This window comes from Schistocerca piceifrons, chromosome 2 (assembly GCF_021461385.2).
Source record: "Schistocerca piceifrons isolate TAMUIC-IGC-003096 chromosome 2, iqSchPice1.1, whole genome shotgun sequence".
Classification (NCBI taxonomy): Eukaryota; Metazoa; Arthropoda; class Insecta; order Orthoptera; family Acrididae; genus Schistocerca; species Schistocerca piceifrons.
Window position 1 is genome coordinate 660,287,768 of NC_060139.1, and position 25,460 is coordinate 660,313,227.

Below are 25,460 nucleotides of genomic sequence, written 5' to 3' on the forward strand. Positions count from 1 at the left end.
GAAATCTGTTGCTGTTGTTACTGATTTCAGCTGGTCTTTCCCTTGTCACAAGGTGATCAACACTGCTAAACTTCAGATCCAAACTTTTTGTGATACCAGCAGGTCTTGTCCCTAGTGAGTGAATGCCTGTTTCTGCTGGGAGAGTGTTACTGCCACGAGGTATGCGTGGAACAACTTGCTTATACAGGTCAGCTATCTGTGCTTGCAGTGCTTCCAGAGAAGTCTCTGTTCTGACAGAGTTGGTTACGATGCCTGTGGATGGATACATCTCAACTATTCAGTCAGCAGTTTGAGTGAGAGCATCAATGTCACAAGCACAAAATGTATTTTCTGTGCATCTGTAGGTAAGTGTGAAGTCATATATTCAGCAGAATATCTCTGTTAACTGTGTTGCCCGCTACCTAAGGAGATTTGAAGCAACTAAAGTGGTGTTTGGTCACTGAGTTGTTTAGTGTAGAACATTTCATGTCGCTTAACTTCTGGTTGCAACAAGCAAGTTACAATCGCATGCTTGATAGAGGCATATTTTTCTATGCCTGGTGTTAAAGCTAAGATGTCTTGTACTTCTGTAGCCATTTGCTAGATCAGCACAGCCACCACATAACTGCACTTAGTTTCATCTTAACTAATGTGGACCAAGACAAATTAGGTCTCAAGTTGGGCAAGCCACAGTATTAGATTATCTGACCAGAAAAGCAAGGATTCCATTACAATCAGACTGACGATCGCGTTTCTCATCGATAAGCCAGTGCTTGCAGGGTTTTTGTATGTTTGTCATTGCTGGCATTGATTAACCAAAGCAGTTGTTCACAAGTGATTCTACATGGCTTGGTTAACACAAAAACTTCAATAAGGCATGTTTTATCATTCTGGAGGGCAATTCAATTTTTCTGGCTTGCAAAGCAATCATTCTGGTACATGAAACTCAAGTTCACCAAATGTCATGTGTAAATGCAATTTAGCTAAGCTTATGTGTAACAGTTAATTACAATGAGTAATCTGCGGACTGCTAGGAGGGTCTATATCCATCCTTTGTTTTTAGTTCAGAGGCAGTACAAACAATCAGAGAGTTTACATTCCATCATGAAATACGTAGAAACAGTTCACTGTCCACAAAATAATGGTGGTCAGAGCATATACTGCTACATAGACTGGACAAATTTCACATCCTTGTTCAGTAATTGCACTGACAATGAGGTATAAGACTTGACATGACTCCTAGTTGTAGGGTAAAGCAATACAGAACAGTCTTCTGCTGGAATTGAAGCTTTTATTTGGAAGTACATTACATAATATTCATTATTGGACTTATTGCAAATTGTGTTAACAAGACATGTAGCACAAACCATTCAAGCTAATTTATCAAGGCTTGTTGATCTCTAAGGCATAGTATTAACATCAAATCACAACAAGATACATTTTTACTGAGGAGAAACTTTGTACTACAGCACTTGGTTATTGCTATGAGTTTTGTAAAGTTCAGCATCAGGGGTGCAGTACACAATACTGAAGTACATTCTGACAAAACAAAAACACCCAATATTTTAGAAAAGGGACAAAAATTCAATAAACATCTTACCTCATAAATACCAAACCGCGTTGTTGAGTAAGTGAGTTGCCTAAGAAGGGAAGCTGAAAGCCCATTGTACAAAGCAAACAGTCCTTGTTTCCGGACAATTGTCACTGCCATGCGAGCCATCGAAAGTTTTCCTTCCTGTTGTGTTTGCAAGTGCACCTATAAAAAGCACCAATAAGTATATTTCAGTGAACTGTTTGTACTTATGATTTGAATAAAAACATAAAAGACTTAGGCAACAAAACCAGGCAACTCTACCTTATAGAAATAGTGCTGATACTTCTGACTTTAAGCTCAAAAGTTCCTGTTTCTTCCCTTGTCTCATTCTTATACTACAAAATTAATCTGCAGTAGCATGTTAATGAACTGTTTCACCACAATTTGGTAGTAAAAAGTCATATTTAACAATAAAAAATAAATAAAAACAGTCAATTCTTAACAGGAATTTATTAATGTCATGAAACAGCTTTTATCTTACAAGGCCATTTTATAATGACATCTGATGTTGATAGCATTTAATCCAATACCACTTTCCAGTATAAATAGATAACATTAATAGCTTTTGAAAGATTTTCATTCTTAAAAACAATGTCAGTATACTTTTTCTTTCTTTCTTTCTTTTTCTTTTATCATTGGTCAAATTTTAAAACTGAAGGAGGAACTGATTTCTTAAGCTAAATAGCTTGTAAGTAAGTTCTTTAATATTTTTCATGACATGTCTTTCAAATCATATTGCAGATTGCTGTTACGCACTATCCGTTACAATTATTTTTTTATCAAATGCCCACAAAGTAGGAAAAAAGTGTCAGTTCCATTAGTGACAAAAAGGCTTAAAATTATATGCATCTGGAGTCACAGTATTATGATACTAACTTCTGGTCTTGGCTGAGTCAATAGAGTCATGTGTGATAAGGAAATGTGTAATGTGTTAGTTTCCAAGTCCTGCAGTGAAATAGATTTTATTTAAAAGGCGTACTGTCCCTGAGGTTTATTATTCTTGGTTCCAGCATATCAAAGTAAACTAAGTGGTGAAATTTTTCATACACATTATCTGCTGGTGCATATACCTTTAGAAGGTCCAGTGGATGTGTACAGCATGCTGCACCTGCAGAAGCTAGGCCTCCAAAATACCACCGTGCAAGTCGCTTCTCAGACATCCTGGATAGAAGGAAAACTTATAAAGCAACCTTTTAATTTACATATCAGAAAAATAATTTTCATTCAAATGTGACAAGTGCAACTGAAAGTTCATACAAAAGGTTGCAGCACAAAAATAATGGTCAATTCACATATATGACTAAAGGATAAGGAAGAAAGAAGGTAGATCATGGTCTATTGTCCCATTAAGCATTCTGCCATTCCAGATTGTTTACACTCTCAATTATTTTTTCAACATAGAATATTCTCTTGTCATTATTAGCACAAGCTTTCCACTCGTATCCTTCCATATAAAATTCATGCTGACCATTTGTTTATCCATGCAAATGTGCAAATCTTGACCATATTTGAAACATCTGGAACAGGTCCAGTCTTCAGCTTCATTCTAGCATTTTCCTTAAATTATTGAAAGGTTGAGTTCACATAACTTGTAAAATTAACTGCCAGAAAGGGTGTGTCGTACATTATAATTATACAACTAGGATCTTTTTTTATCTTCAAAAGGCCACATTTTGTAACTGGGCTTGGTAGAGCCCCACTCAAAGAGTTTTTCCTACCTTCGTCCACAGAACTCTTTTCTTCCAACAATAACTTTCAGTTATAGGCACGACATTATAAATATAGCCCTTGCAGCTGTTTGTATAATTATACAGATCCTGCCAGAAAAACGTACACACACTTTAAGGAACGAAAAGTATTACTTATGTTATTATTAAGTGAAACAACAAGTTTACTGTTACCAGTCATCGTTTTATTTATTTCCACGATGTGTTTCAAAGGTTTAAACCTCCATCATCGGGTGGATTTACATTAGTTAGTATGACATTGGTGTGTGTGTGTTGTGTTACGATTTTTTGGACGAACTTGTGGCACTGTCTCCAGTGCTCACAGGTTCCTTTTGCTGTCATATATAATATGACAGTATACATGTGATGTGTTATGACAGCAAAAGGAACCTGTGACCACTGGAGACAGTGCCACAAGTTCATCCAAAAAATCGTAACACAACACACCAATGTCATACTAACTAATGTAAATCCACCCAATGATGGAGGTTTAAACCTTTGAAACGCATAATGAAAATAAATAAAATGGTGACTGGTAACAGTAAACTTGTTGTTTCATTTAATGTCAATAACAGTCATGGTAAAGCCTAACCTAAAATATTACTTATGTGTTTATTTTACACTTAATAATTTATCACGCATGTTGTACAACCTTCAGTTTAGCACATGGTTGCTTTAAATGTTTAAAATGTTAACCTTTCACTGTTAGACACATAACAGAACAACGAGCAGTCACCGCAACTATGTCAGTAAATGTTACAGTGGAGATCGCTGCACATGTCGCTGTACTCTCCAGGCGAAGTTCCTCCAGCATGCATGGTTTACATCAACAGAAGTTATCTTTCACAGTTCCCCACAAGTGAAAGTCCATAGGCATTAGATCTCGTGACCATAGAGGGAACTCAATGGGCCCTCTTCGTCCAATCCAATGCCCCAGAAAATTACCATCCAGGATAGCTTGTAGAGCTAGGTGGAAGTGTAGCGGTGGCCCGTCCTGTACATAGAAGACCTCTTCATCACCTCCATAAAGCGCACATATACCTGACAAAACTGATCTGCATAACATTTCCAGGTACACTTCTCCAGTGACAGTAGCATCAAAGAAAAAGGGTCCTACTAAGCCCCTAGACGATAGTCCACATCACACATGAACTCCTGGTAGACTGACTGCTTTATCCACATAAACATGCAGATTTCCAGTGCCCAATACATACTGTTATGCCAATTCACAGTTCCATTAAGTTTAAATTGTGCCTCGTCACTCCACACAACCTTTGTCACCAATTATTATCATCAGTTAACATTTGCTGATACCATTTGCAAAATTGCATTCGGCAGTCAGGGTTGTCGTCATTAATCGTGTGCAGTGATCATTGAATGTAAACTTTCCACTTTGCAGCTTTTAGAATTCTTCATACACTTGTACTGCTAAGCCCCACTTCATGTGCACATTGCATAGCAGACTTCTGTAGAGAATTAACAAACATTTCCAACACGAAAGCTGGCGAAGTAGGACTTAGAGCTGTAAGCTGTCTTCCTTTGTGAATATCACAAATCATTCCATGCAATTCAAACTTGTCAATCATGCATTTAATTGTTAGACGGGTTGACAGTTCTGTTTCAAACTCCCACCTGCACTGACGTTGCACTTCAACAACATTATCAAACTTGAAAAACCACTTGATAACACATTTTCATTGCTCAAATGTCAAGCATGCTCCAGCCATCTTGTTTTCTCAAAACCGAGATGAGAGTACTAACATCTGATGAGTCAAAGACCATACTACAACACACTCTTAACTCAAATTGAATAACAATATTGATATCTCGGCAGAGCCTGACAAGGAGAGAATCATTTTTCAGTATACTTCACTTCCGCAACTGGAAGTCCTTTCCTGATTGTTCTCCATGATAACTGTGAAGTAGACCTATCACAATAACAGCAGTTGATGGCAGCTAAGTTCATTTCCCCATGTGATGCCCTCCGACAGTTTTTTGGTTAATGCAAAGTGCTCAGAAGCACACTTATGTGTCATGCAGTCATGCGACAGAGCTTTTGGGTGTCAGCTAACAACAGAGCTGCATCACCAACCATCTGCTACTGAGAGCTGGGAACAGCTGCAGGGTTTGTATGATGTGGTTTTGCTTCCATTGTCTCAGGCTGGGCGATGGCGTTTCAGCCATCACACTCATTGCCACAAAAAATTTGGTGTCAGCATTTCATCGACTAGATGTGTACTCTCCTTTTACACTTACGACAGAGTCCCATAATTTGTGCTAAAGTTTTATTGTCTAAAATATAAAACTATTTCTTTAGATTAACTAGACGTATTTACAAATTCTGTAAAATGGGAAAAGTGGCCCGCTTTGCACTGTAGTGAGTAGAACCTTACAAAAAATATTGCTATATGTTTAAAACAGACACCTGCATGTGTTCCACATGTTAAAAGGAAGAAATGATACAGTGAGATGAACAAAAACTGTTTGTTTCATGCACCAACTCTTATTAAAGTGACAGAGTCACAGAATTTAATATTGACGGAAAGTATTCAGGTACTGGCATGACAAAGCAAATAAACAGAAATGGCCATGGATATAAAACAGTGGGAACACTGCCACTCAGTTTCATCAAATTATCATTTGCTAGCAAAATAGTAGTTACACTAGTTCAGACAATTAGGTCAAACTCAGAACAAACCATTGCCATGAAAATGAAGGGATGCAGCCACAGCCAGAAGTTTCTAAGCAAAAGTAGAAATCATCAAGGATGTGTACACACAAATAGAGCATAAACCATAGTAAATAAAATAAGAATGAATGGAGCCCTCAGGATTAGCTTCAGGGTACTGACAAACTAAAAAAGAACAATGAAAACAAGCAAGAACCTTTGACCACAAGTTCTGTAGCAACTGTACAAATACATCAGGTACCTCACAGTCATAAAAGACAAAGCTATAAAATCAACAAAGAAAATGTAAGAAGAGGTGCATGGCATTATGGGATGGAAGCCAACAAAAGGTTATGCGTAACATATGTTGACAGCACAAAATCTACTGATAATTTTTTTTTTCACAATTTAACAACTCTTGCAAAGATGCCACAAGATTTAGGAGAAATGCAGTTGCTGACTCTGGCAATAAGCCAACAGGCAAGAAACTAACATGCACAAGCAGATCAAATTACATTCCTGGTTCCAGTAGTGCACCATATTCAGCTGAAGGTAAATAAACATTCAACTGACAATCCAAATGAACATTCAACTGACAATCCAAATGCAATGGCAAAAGGGGAGACAAACAATGTTGATGTTTTTAGATGGTAATGTTTTACGACTATATAGTTTTTGGTCTTGGGCTTCCGTTGCCACAACACTACACCCCACAAGGTACCTGTGCCACCCTCACAGGGTACCTATACAATAATACAACAATGTAGCTTTAAATACATGTATATTCCTTCAATAAAGTTACTATCCAAAGTACAAAAAATCAGAATAGATCAGATAAGTACTACATATTGTATTATTGAGTTGCAGGAAGCAAGAAACCTTACTGAAGAAATGGATCTCCAAATAATATGCATTCAGCAGCCATAAAGTAAAAACGGCAAACTACCTATCATGCCAGTTAGAGCTCAAGTAAGAACAGAGGGAATCAACCCAATAGTGGCTACTGCTGTCTTAAAAAGGATAATTACAGTGGCAAAGATTGATGAACTTTGCAATGAATATGCACTAACTAGAAACTTTGGAAGAAGTCAACAGGTATTACATTACTGACAAATACTGTTATTACATTGATGATATATACCAGTAAGGTGCACATACAAAAAAAGCAATAATACTGAACATATGGGTAAACGGATTTTCATTCTGGATGTTAATGACAAGTCCAGTTGTGGCATAGTGGAGAAGGGGTGAAAGGAATTTAAACCTCCAAGACACAGTAGAAGAACCGAGCTTCATAAACCACTTAGTCTAATCATAAATCACAAATGAAAAAGTGCTGCAAGAAATACTGAGATTAAACAATGGAATATACAGGAGGAATACGACATTATTATGAAAGGATAGTTGCTACTCACAATATAGCAGAGATGCTGGGTCAACTCATCATCTCTGCCATATGGAGAGTAGCAACTATCCTTTTCATAAAAATATTGAGATTACTCTAGCATAATAACATATTTTCTGACATAATATTATGGCATGTTGGTAAATCTCTAAAAATGAGTGATCACAACATTATTGTATTTGTACTGTGTAAAGATGGGCATGTCAGTGAAAATTATGTTGGAATGAAGTGTACAAACATTCAATGGAAAGCAAATTGGGATTTTTTGCTCCCTGGATTCCACATATGGCCAAATGAGTGAACAGAATTTGATATGGTTACAAAAAGTCATTCAAATGGCAATAAACAAAGTAATACCAGCAGTAATTAAGAATGGGAAGGAAATTAAAGTGTCATGGAGCAGAGCTCTACAAAATTTTAGACAAGAAAAAGGAAGGTGAGGAGTTGATTTCAAATGCAACGTGGAGCAGAAGAGTGTATGTATCAAAAGACTAGAACTTTACAGGAGTGTTAAGCAACATTACAAAGACTCTCAACAACATCAAGAGTGGAGCATTTTGAAACTTGTGTTAAAGATCAATTCCAACTATATATTTGGGGAATGACCTACAAAATCATAATAAACAAAATAAAATCCAGATACTTTTTTTCACATTGAAGAAACAAGGCAGAGAATTAACAACTGATTGGGAATCTTAAGCCAAATTACGAATGAAGGCACTCTGCCCCAATGACAATTGTGCTGCAGATGTATAACACCAAAAGTGGCTACAGACTACCTACAGAAACCACAGAATGGCAATCCTGTTTGTGGAAAGAAGTAATGTGTGTTGCAACAATACAACAGAAAAAATATCAGAAGTTGGCAGGGCTGGATTCAATGCAGACAAAGAAATTGCAGGCTCTGGCCAATTGTATTGCTCTAAATCTTACAGCACTAGTACATGAAAGCTTGTCACAAGGCAGATTACTTCAGATATGGAAAACAACAGAAGTAGTTATTTTCAGAAAAGGAGAAGATGGCCATAAAATAGAAACAAAGTCTTACAGGTTGATATGTTTATTAAACACATTAGGAAAATGAAAAGAAGCTACTATTTGGTAGGCTGGAAAAAAAAAAAAAAAAATAGATGGTATGAATGAATCTCAGTCTGGATTCAGAAAAGGCAAGTCCACCTAGAATTCTCTGAATCAGGCACTTAGCCATAATAACATATACAATCAGTGCTTTTGAAAACCTATGGTGGCCATTTTTTTACTCTAGACTGTGTCAAGCAGGATGACCTAGAAATCTCTACTTGAGTTTTGAGATACTGCCCCAGAAACTGTTTAACAGAAAGTAGGTGAACTACTCGATCAAAAAGATACACCACATATACCAAAGACCTGAAGATAACAGGAAATACTAGTGCAGCATTAGAAGAAAAAAAAAATTGAGATGTTATTGCGTTGCTTCGCATTTGGCGTCCAAAATACAAATTTAAAATAGCTTCAAATAAAACAGTTCACAAAGAGAAAGTTTCGTAACCAAGAAACTCAGCCATAAAAGTAAGAACAGGTAACAACTCATTCAAGAGATGTGTGGTAGTACGATATTCATGTGTACATGTTGACGAAAAGCAATATTTTCATAAACACGCTGAAACTTTCTGCCAACTAGCTCTCAATCAAATGAGCAAAATTACATGGGTATGCAAAAATAAGTTCCATCCATCTCTAAAAATCATCATGAAGTTATACTTGATTACACGGTAGCTCTCACAGCAATTTTCTGGATGCATAGTACACAACTAGTTAAATCTGAACTAGCTCTGCAGAGTGCAGAAGAGCACACTTGTGAGATTTATGGATGCACACAGGATATGAAAGGAGGAGCACGCTCTGAGGAAGAAAGCTTCATGCATGTGTGAAAATGTCAGTAGGATTGGGATTCAGGTATATTATGATGATGTGTCAATGAGTTCTTTTCCAGTGTGAAAGAAAGACATCAAATGATACACAATCTATCCTAAAAAAGAGAGGAGAAACAATGAATCACACTCGAGATTAATTAAACAAATAAATGTGAATGAATACTGGGGTGCAGACATGTTCAAAGAAGGAATTTTTATTCTGCAGCAGAGTGTGCACTGATTTGAAACTTCCTGGCAGATAAAAACTGTGTGTTGGGCTGGGACTCAGACCTGGGACCCTTGACTTTTGTGAACAAATGCTCTACTGTGTGAACTATTCAAACACTACTTATGACCTGTCACCACAGCTTCACTTCTACCAGTACCTCATCTCCTACATTCCTCAAACTTTGGCATAGTAATACCATGAAATCTAGCTAAGCGAAACCTTTTTGACTCAACTGTATTTTCCACTTATAAGGTACGTTCAACTATAGCACAATAAATTTGATGCTAGCATACAAAATTACACTACATGCTTATCAGCACATCTACATCTACATGGATACTCTGCAAATCACATTCAAGTGCCTGGCAGAGGGCTCATCGAACCACCAATGGAATTTGCTTCCGAAAACCAGTGCATTAATCATTTACTAAAAAATCCACTCCCAATAATTCATGCATTCTCCAAAAAGTTAACATAACCTAGTCATATGTTTTCTTTTACATTTATGAACTACTACTATAAGTGCAGTTTTATAGATTTTATAAGAAAAGGTTTCTCCTAGTACATGCAACAGGTACCTCACTTACATGAATGGTATGATTCTAGAAGTTACGAAGAACTCTGAACTGTATTGAGAATATTTTCTTACTGGGTAACAGGCTTTAGTGCAGCCTGAAACTCAGTTCGAAAACATGATCAGCTACGAGCACGAACTGGTACTGTGCTGAGGCTCTAATGGTAGAAAGTAAATATTTGCAGTGTTCCTTTACACCACCACCACTCTCTCTCTCTCTCTCTCTCTCTCTCTCTCTCTCTCTCTCTCTCTCTCTCTCTCTCTCTCTCTCTCTCTGTGTGTGTGTGTGTGTGTGTGTGTGTGTGTGTGTGTGTGTGTGTGTGTGTGTGTGTGTGTGTGTGTGTGTGTGTGTGTGTGTGTGTGTGTGTGTGTGTGTGTAAACTCTGGTGGCTCCTATTATTTGCAGAGAGCCACAAATAAGCAATATCTGTTTGCCTGATTATGAATGTACTCATCTGGATAGTCACTGTACCGGTAGGAAAGGTACCAATATCAAAATTCAAATAGTACAATATTGGATATTTCATCATGTAAATGACCAAACAAGAAGTGAGGACAGGCAAACAATAGTTACCACTCATCTGCAGGTGAATGATGGGGTGTATGCAGTCACATTGAAAGTATAATACCACAAAGACATTCAGTTTACAGTTTATTTATACATGATAATTGTACGCTGTATTTTCAAAAACAATTTTATTCCTTTATCACAGTCTTCACCAACAACAGCAGTTTAAAGATCACTGCTGAATAAAATCATCCTATACATTCTTCCATGTGTTAATGCATCAATGTTGCCCCTGCATGATTCCTAATGTCACCTACCCAACTTCCTCAGTAAATGATCTTGGTATTTTCTTATCTCTTGAAATCCAATAATAACATACTTGGTTCATTTACCGTCAATTGCACAATGAGCATTGAGAGCAGCTTTGCCAGAAAAATCATATTAATTTTGTATAGAGCTCATACGAGAATCATGCACAGCATTACAAACTGCTGTGTGTTTCATCAGTATTATCATACGACATGATTATTTTATTTGTGCTAAAATACCTGCAACATTCTCTGTGTATTTCACATGCCGTCTAAGACTGCAAATTTATTCTTTCATGGAACTGTACTGTCCTATTTTATTTACGTCTCAACATGTCTTTGGCACTTCAGGTAACTTTCGTAAAAAAAAAGTTTTTAAGTTACAACTATTTTGTTATTTTATCTTGAGTTATGCAAACACAAATTTATATCTACTTTTACATCTACATCTATACTCCACGAACCACCTTGATGTGCGTGGCAGAGGGTATGTCCAATTGTAGCAGTTATTAGGGTTTCTTCCCATTCCATTCACATGTGTAGTGAAGGAAGAACGATTGTATGAAGGAAGAACAACTGTATGAATGCCTCTGCATGTGCAGTAATTATATTAATCTTATCCTCCTGATCCGTAAGTGAGCATTAACATAGAGGATTGTGGTGTATTCCTAAAGTCAGCATTTAAAGCCGGATCTTGAAACTTTGTTAAAAGACTTTCTCAGGATAGTTTTGTCTATCTTCAAGAGTCTGTCAATTCAGTTCCTTCTGTATCTCTGTGACAATCTTCCATGAATTTAACAAACCTGTCACCATTCATGCTTCCCTTCTCTGTATACATTCAATATCCCCCGTTGAACCTATTTGGTATGGGTCCCACACTAGAGCAGTATTCTTGAACTGATCACATGAGTGATTTCTAAGCAATCTTGTTTGTAGACTGATTGCAATTCCCCAGTATCCTACCAATAACCTGAAGTCTACCAACTATTTTACCCATGACTGAGGCCATGTGATCATTCTATTTCATATCCCTACAATGTGTTACTCCCAGGTATTTGTGTGAGTTGGCCGATTCCAACAGTGACTTATTGATGTCACAGGATTTTTTTTTTTTTTTTTTGGGAGGTGGGGGGGGGGGGGGGAGGGGAAACACAGTTTAACGTTTCTGAACATTTAATGGAAGTTGTCAATCTTTGCACCACTTTGAAATCTCATCAAGATCTTACTGAACATTCTTCAGCTTCTTTCAGAAAATACTTCATTATAGATAATTGCATCATATGCAAAAAGCCTAATGTTATTATTTATATTGTATGCAAGGTCATTAATATACAACAGCCAGGGTCCCAGTACACTTCCCTGGGGGACACACAAAGTTAATTCAACATTTGATGATGACTTTCCATCCAAGATAACATGTTGCATGCTCCCTATCAAAAAGTCCTCAATCCTGTTACAAATTTCACTTCATACTCCATATGATTGTACTTTTGACAATAAGCATAGGTGCAGTACTGAGTCTAATGCTTTTTGCAAATCAAGAAATACTGTATTTACTTGACTGCCTTGACCCAAAGCTTTCAGTATGTCGTGCAAAAAGTGCAAGTTGGTTTTCACATGATCAATGTTTTCACAATCCATGCTGGTTCGCATTGAGGTGGTCATTCTGTTCATGACACCCGTTATTTTTCAGCACACAAAATTTTCTAAGATTTTACAACAAATCAATGTCAAGGACATTGGATAGTAGTTTTATAAATCACTTCCACTATCCTTCTTGTAGAAGGCTGTGACCTATGCTTTTTTTAAGAACGGGGCACAGTTTTTTTGTTTGAGGGATGTACAATAGATAATAGTTAGACAAGGGGCTAACTCAGCTGCAAATTCAGTATAGAATTTGATGACAGGGATTCCATCAGGCCCTGTAGCTTTGTTCAGTTTTAACAATTTCAGCTATTTCTCAACACCACTTACATTAATAATTATTCCATTCATTTTTTTCAGTGGCATGAGGATTAAATTGGGGCATTTCTCCAGGGTTTTCCTTTGTAAATGAACATATGAAAATAGAGTTAAGCATTTCAGTTTTTGCTTTATCCTCAATTTCAATACCTGCCTTATTCACTAGGGACTAGGCACTAACTTTGGTGTCACTAACAGTCTTTACACACAACCAGAATATATTTGGGTTCTGTGAAAGATCATTTGACAATATTTTGACATGCCTTGCACAACGCACATTCAGTCATTGCTTGGGGTAGAGAGATTGGAAATAGAAAGGATTATGGTATGGGTTATTAGCTAAGTGTGTGGTTACTATATGGATAGATTAGTAATTTTATGCCAAGGTGTGTGAGTTAGTGGGGGGAGGGGGGGGAGGGGGAAGGGGTTGTATTTGTAGTGGAGGCTAGGTCGAGGAAGAGAATGAAGAGGGAGAGTACTGCAAGAGAAATAGGAGACAAGGCAAGGGCAAAAAGAGATTAAAGGAAAAGATAAGTGAGTCTAAGACTATACTGTCTATGAAATATCTACTGTTGCAAGGAATCAAATAATGTAATACAAATGAAAAGAATGTAACAGAAAAGTCTAAAGTAAAGTATGTTTCCTATAAAAATGAGACTGGTTTTTTCCTTCAAATATCCAAGGTATCCAGCAAATTCATATTAGCATGTAAACAAGCAAGCAAATCGACATTCACAAACTGGACAAATCTACTACTTCACAAGAAGTGAACTGAAAAATTTGGTTTCTAAGATACTAAATTTACTACAGATATCAACACAGTATCAAGACATTCGGGTCCAAGATAAATTGCGACATTTCAAATTTGTCTTTTTATCTGCAGTTTTATGCAGACTAATAATTTAGCCTACATACTATAACTGTATTGTACTTTTAATCAATTACCTGTTTAATTATTTACTGTTTTTGCAATACACCTTATGTAATGCATTTCTCTTCTAATTGTTCTGTCACATAATTATTTATTGTTATTTACTTAATTATGCAGTGTATTTATCATTATTTCCTTGTACTGAGTGACATTTGCCTACATTCTTAGACTTTTGACAGTAATGATTGCTTACAAAGATGCTCATAAGGTGAATAAAGCATTTTTATTTAGAGACTGTGACATAACATGTATACTGTTGTAACAGAGGTAACAAAGAAAGTGGGAAACTTCAATATATGTCATGGTAACATCATGTTTCGTTGAATCCATCAACGACTACTTTCAATCATGCTGAGCTAAACTGTTGCCTTTCATTGATGTCTAGCACTTGCATGCTTTAGAAGTGATATGTAATCGTTAACTTTCATTTTATGCTCTTTCTGTCCCTAAATATAATAAGAAAACTACTGTAAAAATCAACTTAAAATGGCCAAAATTTATACATATTGTATGTTCCGCAAAATGGTACAATCCAAGTACTTGATTTTGTATTATAAAAGTGACTGCAGCCGCATTGAAAGAAGTTGATTTACATTCCGATAGAATATACTTGATGAACCCTCCAGCCTTACGTATAACAGTGTGCCCCGTTTGTTTTCAAAGACAAACATTTATAGTGTTTACATATTCGCCAAGTGACATAACAGTGTCTACTTTATCAGTCTGCATTACTCTTATGTTCCGCAAACGCTAATAGTCGGTCACTTTACCTTCTCTACGAGATGGGTTTCCGTTTGAGTAGCCTACATAAATATTTCACTGGCAACGTCAGACTCCTGATGTGGACGCAGGAAGTTCTACTTTTTACACATCTTCCTAGTATTTCGGACAATTTTAGTTCTCGAAGTTATTCATAGCATCCTTAGCCAATGTATAACAGGCGCGTGCTACCAGCGCTCACAACGGACTGAATTTTTTTGAGGAATCAAGTGGCATACATCAGTTACGTGAAAAATTAATGATGACGCAAGATGACTTGTCAGATATCCCGGTTATTTCGGTGGAATTAAGACTATAAACTAGGCCTGCAGCGTAATGCGGCACACTTAAAAGGGTTCTTTTCTTGTGTTTCTTGAAAATTAATTTTTTTTAAAAATGTTGTAACCCAACTTAAGGAAACCATTTCCAAAATCAGAACATCAGTAAAAGGGAAGCTATAAACTGTGGTACCATTTCGCACTCCCAATTATTCGAACACTCGTCTTCTCATTGAGAAGTATCAATGAATTGCCTTTCTTCTAAGGCAAAAGAAACTTTCCTTTCGGCATATCGCGACCTCAACCGTACTATCAAGAAGTGAAGTGTCAATTGCTCCAACACGTAGCATCTATGACAAAATATTCTTTCCAGTGAACTTTCTGCAAACTGTGTATACCTGTGACATAGGTGTGTTTATGGTATCGACAAAACTTATTTTTAACACGTATCAACAGAATTTAAATTAACATTTAACAATTAACATAATTTTGAGTAATGACATACCTGTAATTCAAACTGTAAAAACAACCACTTAGCCAGCTGTTACAAGTTCACTTCATAAGCACCCTTACAAACTGCTTATCTGAATAGCCACTTACACAGCGGTCAGCAGTAGGTTATCATCAAAAATATTACCCTATCTGTTCTTATTACTACTGGTCACTTTGCTGACGAAACATGAAGTCGTAGCATGCCAAGTGCGAGTGATTTTATGAAACCTAAAAATCAGTCGTGTACTGACGTATGGCGTTTTGCGATCTGACAGGACGTACACAAGGTGCTAAATAACCACTACATGAAATTTCTACTTGACAGCAATGAAGAGTTAGAGGCAAAATAAATAAAATTTCTTACGAGATTCTTCACGCATGACAGTTTGGAAAATGAAAACGCATAAGAAAATGTGGACGGATACAACATCGATCAGCTGTTACTTGGGGCAACGTTATAAGCAGTTACCACGTAAATGTTATATCTGGTTGTACATACACTTTTACTCACAATTTAGTTGTGCAGCTTTGTTTTACGTCGGGTCTCAAATTGTCTTATCAGATTCGATGATTAAAAAGTTGCAAGAGATACGTAACAAGCATCAATGTTAATTGTAAAGTTGGTTGACGAGTGACCCCGTATCGACAATGCACCTAACTATTTTCTTTAAAAAAATATCAATACAATTAAATAAATATTAATCTATCAACAGGATCTAAATGACAGGTACTCAGTACTATTAAGGAAGCAACATCATCTCCCCCCCTTAAAGTAGCAACATCATTTCTTATTTAATTGATTAAATACTCTTGTCGTCAGCATGAATGATACTAAGCAGTATGGCAGCAGTTTATTATTAGTGGAGTATATAGATTAAGTTTCTACGATTTGCTTGTCTTCCGTTAATGTGAACATGGAATCATTCCACATTCATTAAGGTTTTTCTTTTTGATGGATGTGTTGAACATTTCAGTTATTAGTGTGCTTTGTGTCCTTTCCTTAATGGTATCACCACTCATTCATAGCACTATATCTCAACATTTCTACTAGATCATTTCTGTTGATATTGCAATATATAAAGGAAATTATCATACCCTTTGTTCAGCAAACAGGGCAGCAAAGAACTCTGTTCTATCTTAAATAATAATATTAATAATAACAATATAGGTCTCTTGTAAAATGGCAGACAAGTAGCTGCTATATGGTAGCAAGATGACCAATATCTACGACAACATACTGCCATATGCCCACTAAATAATTTTTCGTGGCAAATAGTAAACAGAGAAGTAAGTAAGAGCTGTAGGTTGAAGGGGTAAACAAAACCAAAAGTAATTAAAAATGGTTTAGAAAAAAAGGATTATATATCTAACTGCGGGTTACTGTTAAAAAGCCTTAAAAATGGAAAATGTATGATCTGACATTTGAGCTGCTATAGTACTGAAATGAACAACAGTAAAATTAAGGTCAAAACAAGCATTCATTCTTTCTTTCTTTCATCATTCATTGCGTTCCATAACTCCCATCAAGAAAGAGTGTGTCTAAGAATGCGGAACAAGTCAAAGTATATTTTGTAACAGTTGATCAAAGAAAGGAAGCTGGTACAATGGAAAAAAAAGAAAAAAAAAGCTTTTGCCTACTCAGTTACACTACATAGCTGCACTGCATTTTTAACTGCAATTCATAGAAATTATTTGATTACAATGATTTTTCATAGCAAATGACACCTATTAACAATTTATTACTACCTGTCATGCAGCATCACAATGAGTGCTACTACTTGCCATACAGCTAACAGGATCTTTTAATAGCTGAATCTAGAGATTCAGTTGATATGTAGCAAGAGTGACTAAAGATATATGTTTGTAATGTTCTTTCAAGTTGGTTCAATTCAATTCAGTTTCTTTATTCACCCATTAACAATATAAATTGTACAGTACATATTTCCAATTATTTGTTAATTACTGACATCACCAAGATGGAGACAAGCAATCTACAAGTTTTACAAAAAGTTCAATCTTTTTTCATAAAACCTTTTAATAGTCAAGATACAACTTAACAGTATTAAATGATGACTAGTTTCAGTCGAGTACACAGGCATCTTCGGATCTGGAATAATAGAAAATTGCACTGAGGCAGTGTACCAGAAAGGATTACACAAACAGTAATAATACAAGCAAAAGGTCAATTACATACCGATTATAAAAAAAGTGTAGTGTTTGCTCATAAAATGTGGCTAAGAGAGTACATCCGCATCACAGTGGATTCAAATGTAAGAAACAGATATCAATAAAATAATGGGATATTCCATTGATACAAAATATTAGATATTCAAGATCTAAGGAATAAACAGAGAGGTTAATACAAAATAACATAAAACTGCAATATTATATACACAATACGGTTTGATTGACAAGTTACTGGTGTAATGCTATTGTATATCAATGTGGCTGTTAAGATGGGTTTGTACACTACATATTTTTGCTCAGCTTGTTGGATTTTTGTATTGTACTTTGTATTGATGTTTCTTTTTATTTCTTAGGTTTTAAATACCTAATATTTTACATCAATGGTGTACACTATTATTTCATTGAGGTCTGTCTCTTACATGAGTGTCTACTTGATGCAGACATTGTGTCTTAGCCTCATTTTTATAGTTTTTATAGTCAGTATGTAACTGACTTTTTACTGGTATTATTACAATTTCTGTAATCCCTTCTGGTATCCTACCATAGTGCAATTTTCTGTTGTAATTCCAGATCCGAAGAAGGCTGTCTAATCAGCTGAAACTAGCCATCATGTAATATACACTTATGATCTCAACAATTACAAGATTTTATTAATTTTTTTTAACTTCATGTAAAACCCAATATATGTCAGTAATATCTTCCCACCAGAGAACTAATCACACACTTTTACTTGGCTCCTCTCTCCCCCCCCCCCCCCCCCCCCCCAGGGAGCTCAGTGCATGCTTGACTACCACAGGGCGCCACCCTTTGCAACATTGCTTCCTCTTTTTGTGCTGAAAACCTACACTTCGATATCCCTCCTCTGACTTTCCACAAGTTGGTCCTTTTGTTGCAGACACTCTTTGGACTTGGTTCACGATTTTGGTCTTGATTTCTAGTTTCACTGCCAGCACTATCTTCACCTGCCATTAATAATTATATGATCCCCATCATTGGGTTTGACATTCCATATTTTCCAAATTTTACAGAAGTCTGTGTTCTGCAGGGAAGGTCACCCACCATCGTGTATGCACCACCTCTGTGCCCTTCCACCCTGGCACCATTTCTTCCTGTTGTACTACCCCCTCCGAAACCCAGCATATTAGCCACCCCTTTGTGAGGGGGTGGGGGGAGGGGTGGGTCATCAAGTACCTGCACGATGGTAGCCGCCTGACCAAGAAGGGATAACACTGTTAGTGACTGCACTGCTTGCTCCCCTTGTATGCCATGGAGTATGTGCCCATTATGACTGGGGCACGGGGACTCCCAGCCAGGTAGCCATTTCTATGGCTGGCTTGTGTCCAAAGGGAAGAACCCCATTCAGAGTGGTTGACAACACAATGGGTAGTTTGCACACAAAGTGGCTTAAACTTTCTCCCACTAGTGGCCACACGGCCCCAGCAGTCTCTTAAAATGGAAAGGCCTTGTACGATGCAACAAAGTATGATCCCAATGTTTTCCTTTCCCTTGCCATGCCATGGTAGGAACACAGGACTAAACGACAAGGAGCAAAATTCTCCTTCCAATACCTGGTCTGTACCAGGACTGACAGGGACAGCTTTTTGGCCACAAAGCCTTTATTTTTTTGGAAAACACTGAGAACAAATATGGGGAAATGACAGCCATCTCTGAGATGAAGATCAGTTCCCTCCTCATTAAAAGTCATCTCCTGTCCAGTTGCAGGCGATGCTCTCTTGTAAAAAGGTGGGTGACATTCCCGTAACTGTAACTCCATACAAGAGTCTCAATATGGTCCAGGGCATCATCTGTCACTGTGACCTCCTCCTGAAATCTGACTATCAGCTGTGGACCAACTTAGAGCAATGGGCTGTGCACTTCATCTGTCAGTATAGGGGACCAAGGGACAACAGAGCTGCTATCGGGGCATTCATCTTGGATTTTGAGAGTGATACATTGCCTGAGAAGGTCAAGGTGATGGGCTACTAGTGTGACATGAAACCCTATGTTCCTCAGCCTCTTAGATGCTTCAGGTGCACAAAGTTCGGACATGTCTTCCCATTACACTGATACCCCTGCCTGCAGGAATTGTGGATACCTGCTGCACTTGAATGTTCCTTGTGCCCCTCCTCCCACTGTGTAAACTGTGGCAGGCTCCACTCCTGCTCACCAGATTGCTCTGTTTTTAAGTGTGAGAAGAAAATCCAAGAGTATAAGACCCTGGACAAGCTCACATACCAAGAGGCCAGAAAAAATAAGTGCATCTATATTACAGACAAATGACATACTCTTATGCTACAACTGCAATGTCGTCACTTTCTCTGTTACAGTGCCTTCCTCTGTTGCACCTCTTACAGTGGGCCCTAAGAGCCTCCCACTGATAGCTAACCCACAGGCAGTTGGGGACTCTTCTGGTGCTTGCACTGCACCCACTTTGGGAGCATTGGCTCCCCACCTACCTGGGACATCGGTCCCCATCCACCAGCTAGAGGCACCCCATCCTCCTCTGGTTTCTCTAGCTAGGAAGAGGTCCCTTGGGACTCTTCCTTCCATGGTTCCTGCTGGTCCTCAGCCAGATGCTAGCCAGGGGCTGAAGGAACCGTAGGCTGCTGGCCGTTGACCTTCTTGTTCCTCCTCTGTACCTGGAACCAATTCAGGGAAACTTTCTGTCTTTGTCTTCTGAGGAGGAGGAGGACAAGGAGGACAAAAAGATGTTCTATAAGATGAAGGAAACTCCACCCCATGCCTCTGTACTCTACATGTACTCCTTCTGTGCCCAAGGTGACATTCCAGTGGCCCCTGAAGCACCCAATCTCCCCAGGGAATGTGCCAGTGGTGGCAGTACGTGATGCACCCCCCTCCCCCTCCCCACAGTCTGGTAGCTTCATGCCCCCACAGTACTCAGACAGTCTTATCCGCCAGTAGAATTGTAACGGATTTTTCCACCACCTGGCTGCGCTACGGCAGTTTTTAAGCATATGCCCTGCATTCTGTATTGCTATCCAGGAAACATATATGGTTTCCAATAACTTGGATCCCTGCTCTTTGTGGCTACTGAGGTTATTTTAAGAATCTTACCGGCTATGAGGGGGTATTGGGTAGAGTTTGTACGTGTGTGCTGTACTATATGACCTTGTGCCTCTTGATACTCCATTGGAGGCCACGGCTGTTTGGGTACGGGCACATCAGGATTTTACCATCTGTATTGTTTATCTTCCTCCCGATGATCTCATGCCCCAGGATGAACTGTCTGCATTACTGTTTCAGCTCCCCACCCCCACTCAACCATTTCTAGTCTTGGGTGACTTCAACACCCATAACCTTTTGTGGGGTGGAACAATGATCACTCGCCATGGTAATGACATTGAAACTTTACTTGATCTTTGCCTCTTGAGCTCTGATGTCCCCACATACTTCAGTGTGACACACGGGACTTACTCAGCCATTGATCTCTTCTTTTGTAGTCCTGGTCTTCTACCATCTATCCACTGAAAGGACCATTTTGATCTGTGTGGTAGTGACCACTTCCCAATCTTCCTATCCCTCCCTCAGCATTGTTCCCTTGGATGCCAACCCAGATGGGTTCTCTGTAATGCTGTCGTCGTTAGCTCCCCATTGTTGCAAGGCAGTATTGATGCCGCTGTTCTGCATAAAATGACAGCCATTGTTTTGGCAGCCAACCAAGCAATCCCCTCTTCCTCGGCTTCCACCACTGAATCACATACTTCTCCATCACAGCTGTGGGTAAAGATCAGATGAGTCTATTGCTTCCAGTTTCCTGCAGATGTACCCTGTATATGGTGTGCCATTTATACTGAGCCGGCCGGTGTGGCCGAGCGGTTCTAGGCGCTACAGTCTGGAGCCGCGCGACCGCTACGGTCGCAGGTTCGAATCCTGCCTCGGGCATGGATGTGTGTGATGTCCTTAGGTTAGGTAGGTTTAAGTAGTTCTAAGTTCTAGGGGACTGATGACCAAAGGCGTTAAGTCCCATAGTGTTCAGAGCCATTTGAACCATTTATACTGATGGAGATGCTGTCACTGAGCATTTTTCTGAGAATTATGCTCACACATCTGAGTCTGAGAACTAGCACCCCGCCTTTTGATTCGTGAAACAGCGGATGCGGTGAATGTACTTATCTTTTACTACCCGCCACCTACAGCCATATAATGCTCCATTCAGTGAATGGGAACTCTCCAGTGTCCTTGCCCATTGCCCTGATATGACCCCGGGGCCAGACCACATCCACAACCAAATGCTGAAATATCTCTCAGTGGATTGTCAGCGTCACATCCTTTTCCTCTTTAATCAGATCTGGAATGAGCGTAAGTTCCCATCTCAGTGGTGAGAAAGCACGATAGTTCTGGCACTGAAACTGGGTAAGAACCTCCTCAAAATGTGTTCAAATGTGTGTGAATTCCTAAGGGACCAAACTGCAGAGGTCATCCGTCCCTAGACTTACACACTACTTAAACTAACTTACGCTAAGAACAACACAAACAACCATGCCCGAGGGAGGACTCCAACCTCTGGTGGGAGGGGGTCTGCAATCCGTGACATAATAGCTCTAACCGTGCGGCAAGAACCTCCTCGAGATGGACAGTTATTACCCAGTCAGCCTTACCAACATTCTCTGTAAGTTGCTCAAGTGCATGATGAGCAAGCAGCTGTGTTATCTCCTTGAGTCTCAGGGCCTCCTGGCTTCATCTCAGGGCGGTTTTTGCTGATAACTTGGTGTGCACCTGGTGTCCACCATCCAGATGGCCTGTGCACATCATCAGCACCTCATAGCTGTCTTTTCCAAAGGCTTATGACATGACATGGCGTCACCAGATCCTTACTATGTTATGTGGGTGGGGTCTTGGGCCCACTCTCAATTATTGTCAAGAACTTCCTGTCACACCATACATTCCAAGTTCACTCAGTACCCCATACATTCAGGAAAACAGGGTCCTGCAGGGCTCTGTACTGTGCATCCCCCTCTTTTTGGCGGCTATCAGTGGTCTAGTGGCAGCTGTAGGGTCTTTGATATCGTCCTCCTTATATGCCGATGATTTTTGCTTTTATTATTGCTCCTCTAGTATGGTAGTTGTTGCTGAGTGTCACCTACAGGGCCCAATATGAAAGGCATAGTCATGGGCCCTCACCCATGGCTTTCGGTTTTCAGCTGCCAGAACTTGTGTTATGCACTTCTGTCACTGTTGTGCTGCCCACCCACACCCAGAGCTTTACCTAGACTATCAATTACTTCTTATAGTTGAGACGCACCGCTTTCTGGGACTAGTCATCGATTCACAGCTAAAATGATTTTCCCACCTTCGCCAACTTAAGCGAAAGTGCCGGCGACACCTCAATACACTTCACTGCCTCAGTTACAATAGCTGGGGTGTAGATCACTCTACCCTTTTGTGGCTCTCCAGAGCCCTGATTCTGTCCATCTTGAGTATAGGTGTCTTGCATATGGTGAGCATTGTGGATGCTGGACCCCATTCATCACTATGGAGTCTGATCTGCAACATGAGCCTTCTGAACTAGCCCTGTGACCACCCTATTAGTCAAGTCTGGAGCCCCTCCATTACCTATCAGGCGCCAACAACATACGCATTTGTAGCTTCACTGAGCATCCCAACTACCATGTCCTTTTCCCTGGAAGGGAGGTATACCTCCCACAACGTCGACCCAGAACTGGGTTTACAACTGCTGAATGCCTCCAGTGTCTGTTTGGAACTATAATTTTCTCCACTGTCACCTCTAGTCAGGGCGACAATACATCTGCCCCCATAGCTTGCACCCTGACTTTAGATTTGCCTTGAAGAAGTCTCCTTTGGCCCAAAAGATTCTGTTGTTCCCACAATTTTTCACCTCCTGTTCTTGGCTGTCCATGAGAAATAGCCAGGTTTAGAAGCGGTGTTGACTGATGGCTCAACAGTTGACGGACGAACGTGCTTTGCATACACACATGTACAATATAGTGAACTCCACACTCTCACTCTACCAAATGGCACAGTGTCTTCACTGCTGAATCGATGGCAATTAAATTAGCCCTTAGCCCTTAGCCCTTAGGCAAGAGTATCCTACTCTGTAGCGACTCCCTTAGTGCTCTGTAACGACTCCCTTAGCAGCCTTCAGGCTATAGACCAATGTCACTCTCCTCACCCAGTGGTGTCCGTCCCTGGTAGCTGAGTGGTCAGCACGACAGAATGTCATACCTAACGCCCCATGTTGATTCCTGGCTGGGTCGGAGATTTTCTCTGCTCAGGGACTGGTTGTTGTGTTGTTCTTATCATCATCATTACATCCCCATTGACATGCAAGTCGCCAAAGTGGCATCAACTCAAAAGACTTGCACCAGGCGAACATTCAACCCGATGGGAGGCCCTGGGCACACGGCATTTCTATTTTACCCAGAGGTTACAACTACCCAGGATCTTGTCTCAGACCTGCATCAAGCTGGGCAGCCAGTCGTTTTCATTTGTACCCCCTGGCCACGTTGGGATTTCGGGGAAATGAACGAGCTAGATGGTTGGCCCAGCTGGCCACCATGACGCCGATTCTGGAAAGCGGGGTTCTAGAACCGGACCCTCAGTCATTTATAAGCCATTGATTGCTGGAAGTCTGGAACTCAGAATGGTCTGCCCTGATCTCCCTAAACAAACTGAGGACAATTGGAGACCATGACCATGTGGCAGTCTTTCTTGGATGCTTCTTGCAGGAAATCCTCCATCCTCTGTAGACTTTGCATTGGCCACACTTGGCTGACCCACGGCAACATCCTCAGACGTGAGGATTGTCCTCACTGCCAATGCAGAGCCCACCTGACGGTGACCAGCTTATTTGTAGACTGCCCTAATTTGGCTGATTTGAGATGGCATCTTAATGTTCCTGACACGCTTCCGCTGATGCTAGCAGACAATGGCAACTCGGCTGACCGGGTGTTATGTTTTGCCCACAAAGATGGTTTCTATTCATACCTGTAAAGTAGGACTTTTTGGCATCATTGACTGCCTATGGGATTGGTGGGGCATCCCTCTCTCACTCCCCCCACCCCCTCCCCCTCTGCAGGGGTCCCTCGGTGGTCCTTGCTGGGTGGCCCTGCCTGGCATCTGCCCTTTGCACCTTTTTATTCTCTTTATTCATTTCTTGGTTTTAATGCCTTGTCTTGACTGATATTTTAACAGCTTGTCTGTGCTGTGTTTTTTCTGGGTATTATATCTGTTTTTTATTGTGTTAGCCCATGAACCATGGACCTTGCCGTTGGTGGGGAGGCTTGTGTACCTCAACAATACAGATAGCTGTACCGTAGGTGCAACCACAATGGAGAGGTATCTGTTGAGACGCCAAACAAACATGTGGATCTTGAAGAGGGGCAGCAGCCTTTTTTCAGTAGTTGCAGTGGCAACAGTCTGGATGATTTACTGAACTGGCCTTGTAACATGAACCAAAATGGCCTTTCTGTGCTGGTACTGCGATCGGCTGAAAGCAAGGTGAAACTACAGCCATAATATTTCCTGAGGGCATGCAGCTTTACTGTATGATTAAATGATAATGGCGTCCTCTTGGGTAAAATATTCCGGAAGTAAAACAGCCCCCATTCGGATCTCCGGTCAGGGACTACTCAGGAGGACGTCGTTACAAGGAGAAAGAAAACTGGCATTCTACAAAACAGAGCATGGAATGGAAATGGATAGGTTAAAGTTAGATATAGTGGAAGCAGTGAAGTGCAGTTGCAGGGGAAACAAGACTTCTGGTCAGGTGAATATAGTGTTATAAATACAAAAACAAATATGGGAGGAGTAGGTTAAATAATGAATAAAAATAGGATACAGATAAGCTACTACAAACAGCATAGTGAATGCATTATTGTAGCCAAGACAGACACGAAGCCCACACTTACCACAGTAGTACAAATTTGTACGCCAACTAGCTCTGCAGATGACGAAGATATTGAAGAAATGTATGATGCGCCAAAAAA

General features: G+C 39.6%; 2 protein-coding genes across 4 annotated transcripts in view; both read right to left on the minus strand.

Annotated features, from left to right (window-relative positions):
- Positions 1 to 15,444, minus strand: part of LOC124776984 (mitochondrial dicarboxylate carrier-like) — a 58,917-nt gene extending 43,473 nt beyond the window's left edge. Inside the window, exons 1-3 of one of the 3 annotated variants that reach the window (XM_047252226.1) lie at positions 15,320 to 15,444; positions 2,644 to 2,734; positions 1,580 to 1,735 (exon numbers count right to left, since the gene is read on the minus strand). In XM_047252226.1, coding sequence (XP_047108182.1) covers positions 1,580 to 1,735; positions 2,644 to 2,733 — 246 coding nt within the window. In that variant the 5' untranslated portion in view covers position 2,734; positions 15,320 to 15,444. Of the gene's footprint in view, positions 1 to 1,579; positions 1,736 to 2,643; positions 2,735 to 14,547; positions 14,908 to 15,007; positions 15,125 to 15,319 lie in introns of those variants that run through there. The other 2 variants (XM_047252228.1, XM_047252227.1) reach the window with 2 other exon arrangements.
- Positions 15,445 to 17,341: 1,897 nt separating this feature from the next.
- LOC124776982 (mitochondrial dicarboxylate carrier-like) overlaps positions 17,342 to 25,460 on the minus strand; it is a 153,011-nt gene continuing 144,892 nt past the window's right edge. Inside the window, exon 10 of the transcript XR_007015676.1 lies at positions 17,342 to 17,413. The gene's annotated coding sequence lies outside the window, so the exon portion shown is untranslated. The remainder of the gene's footprint in view (positions 17,414 to 25,460) is intronic.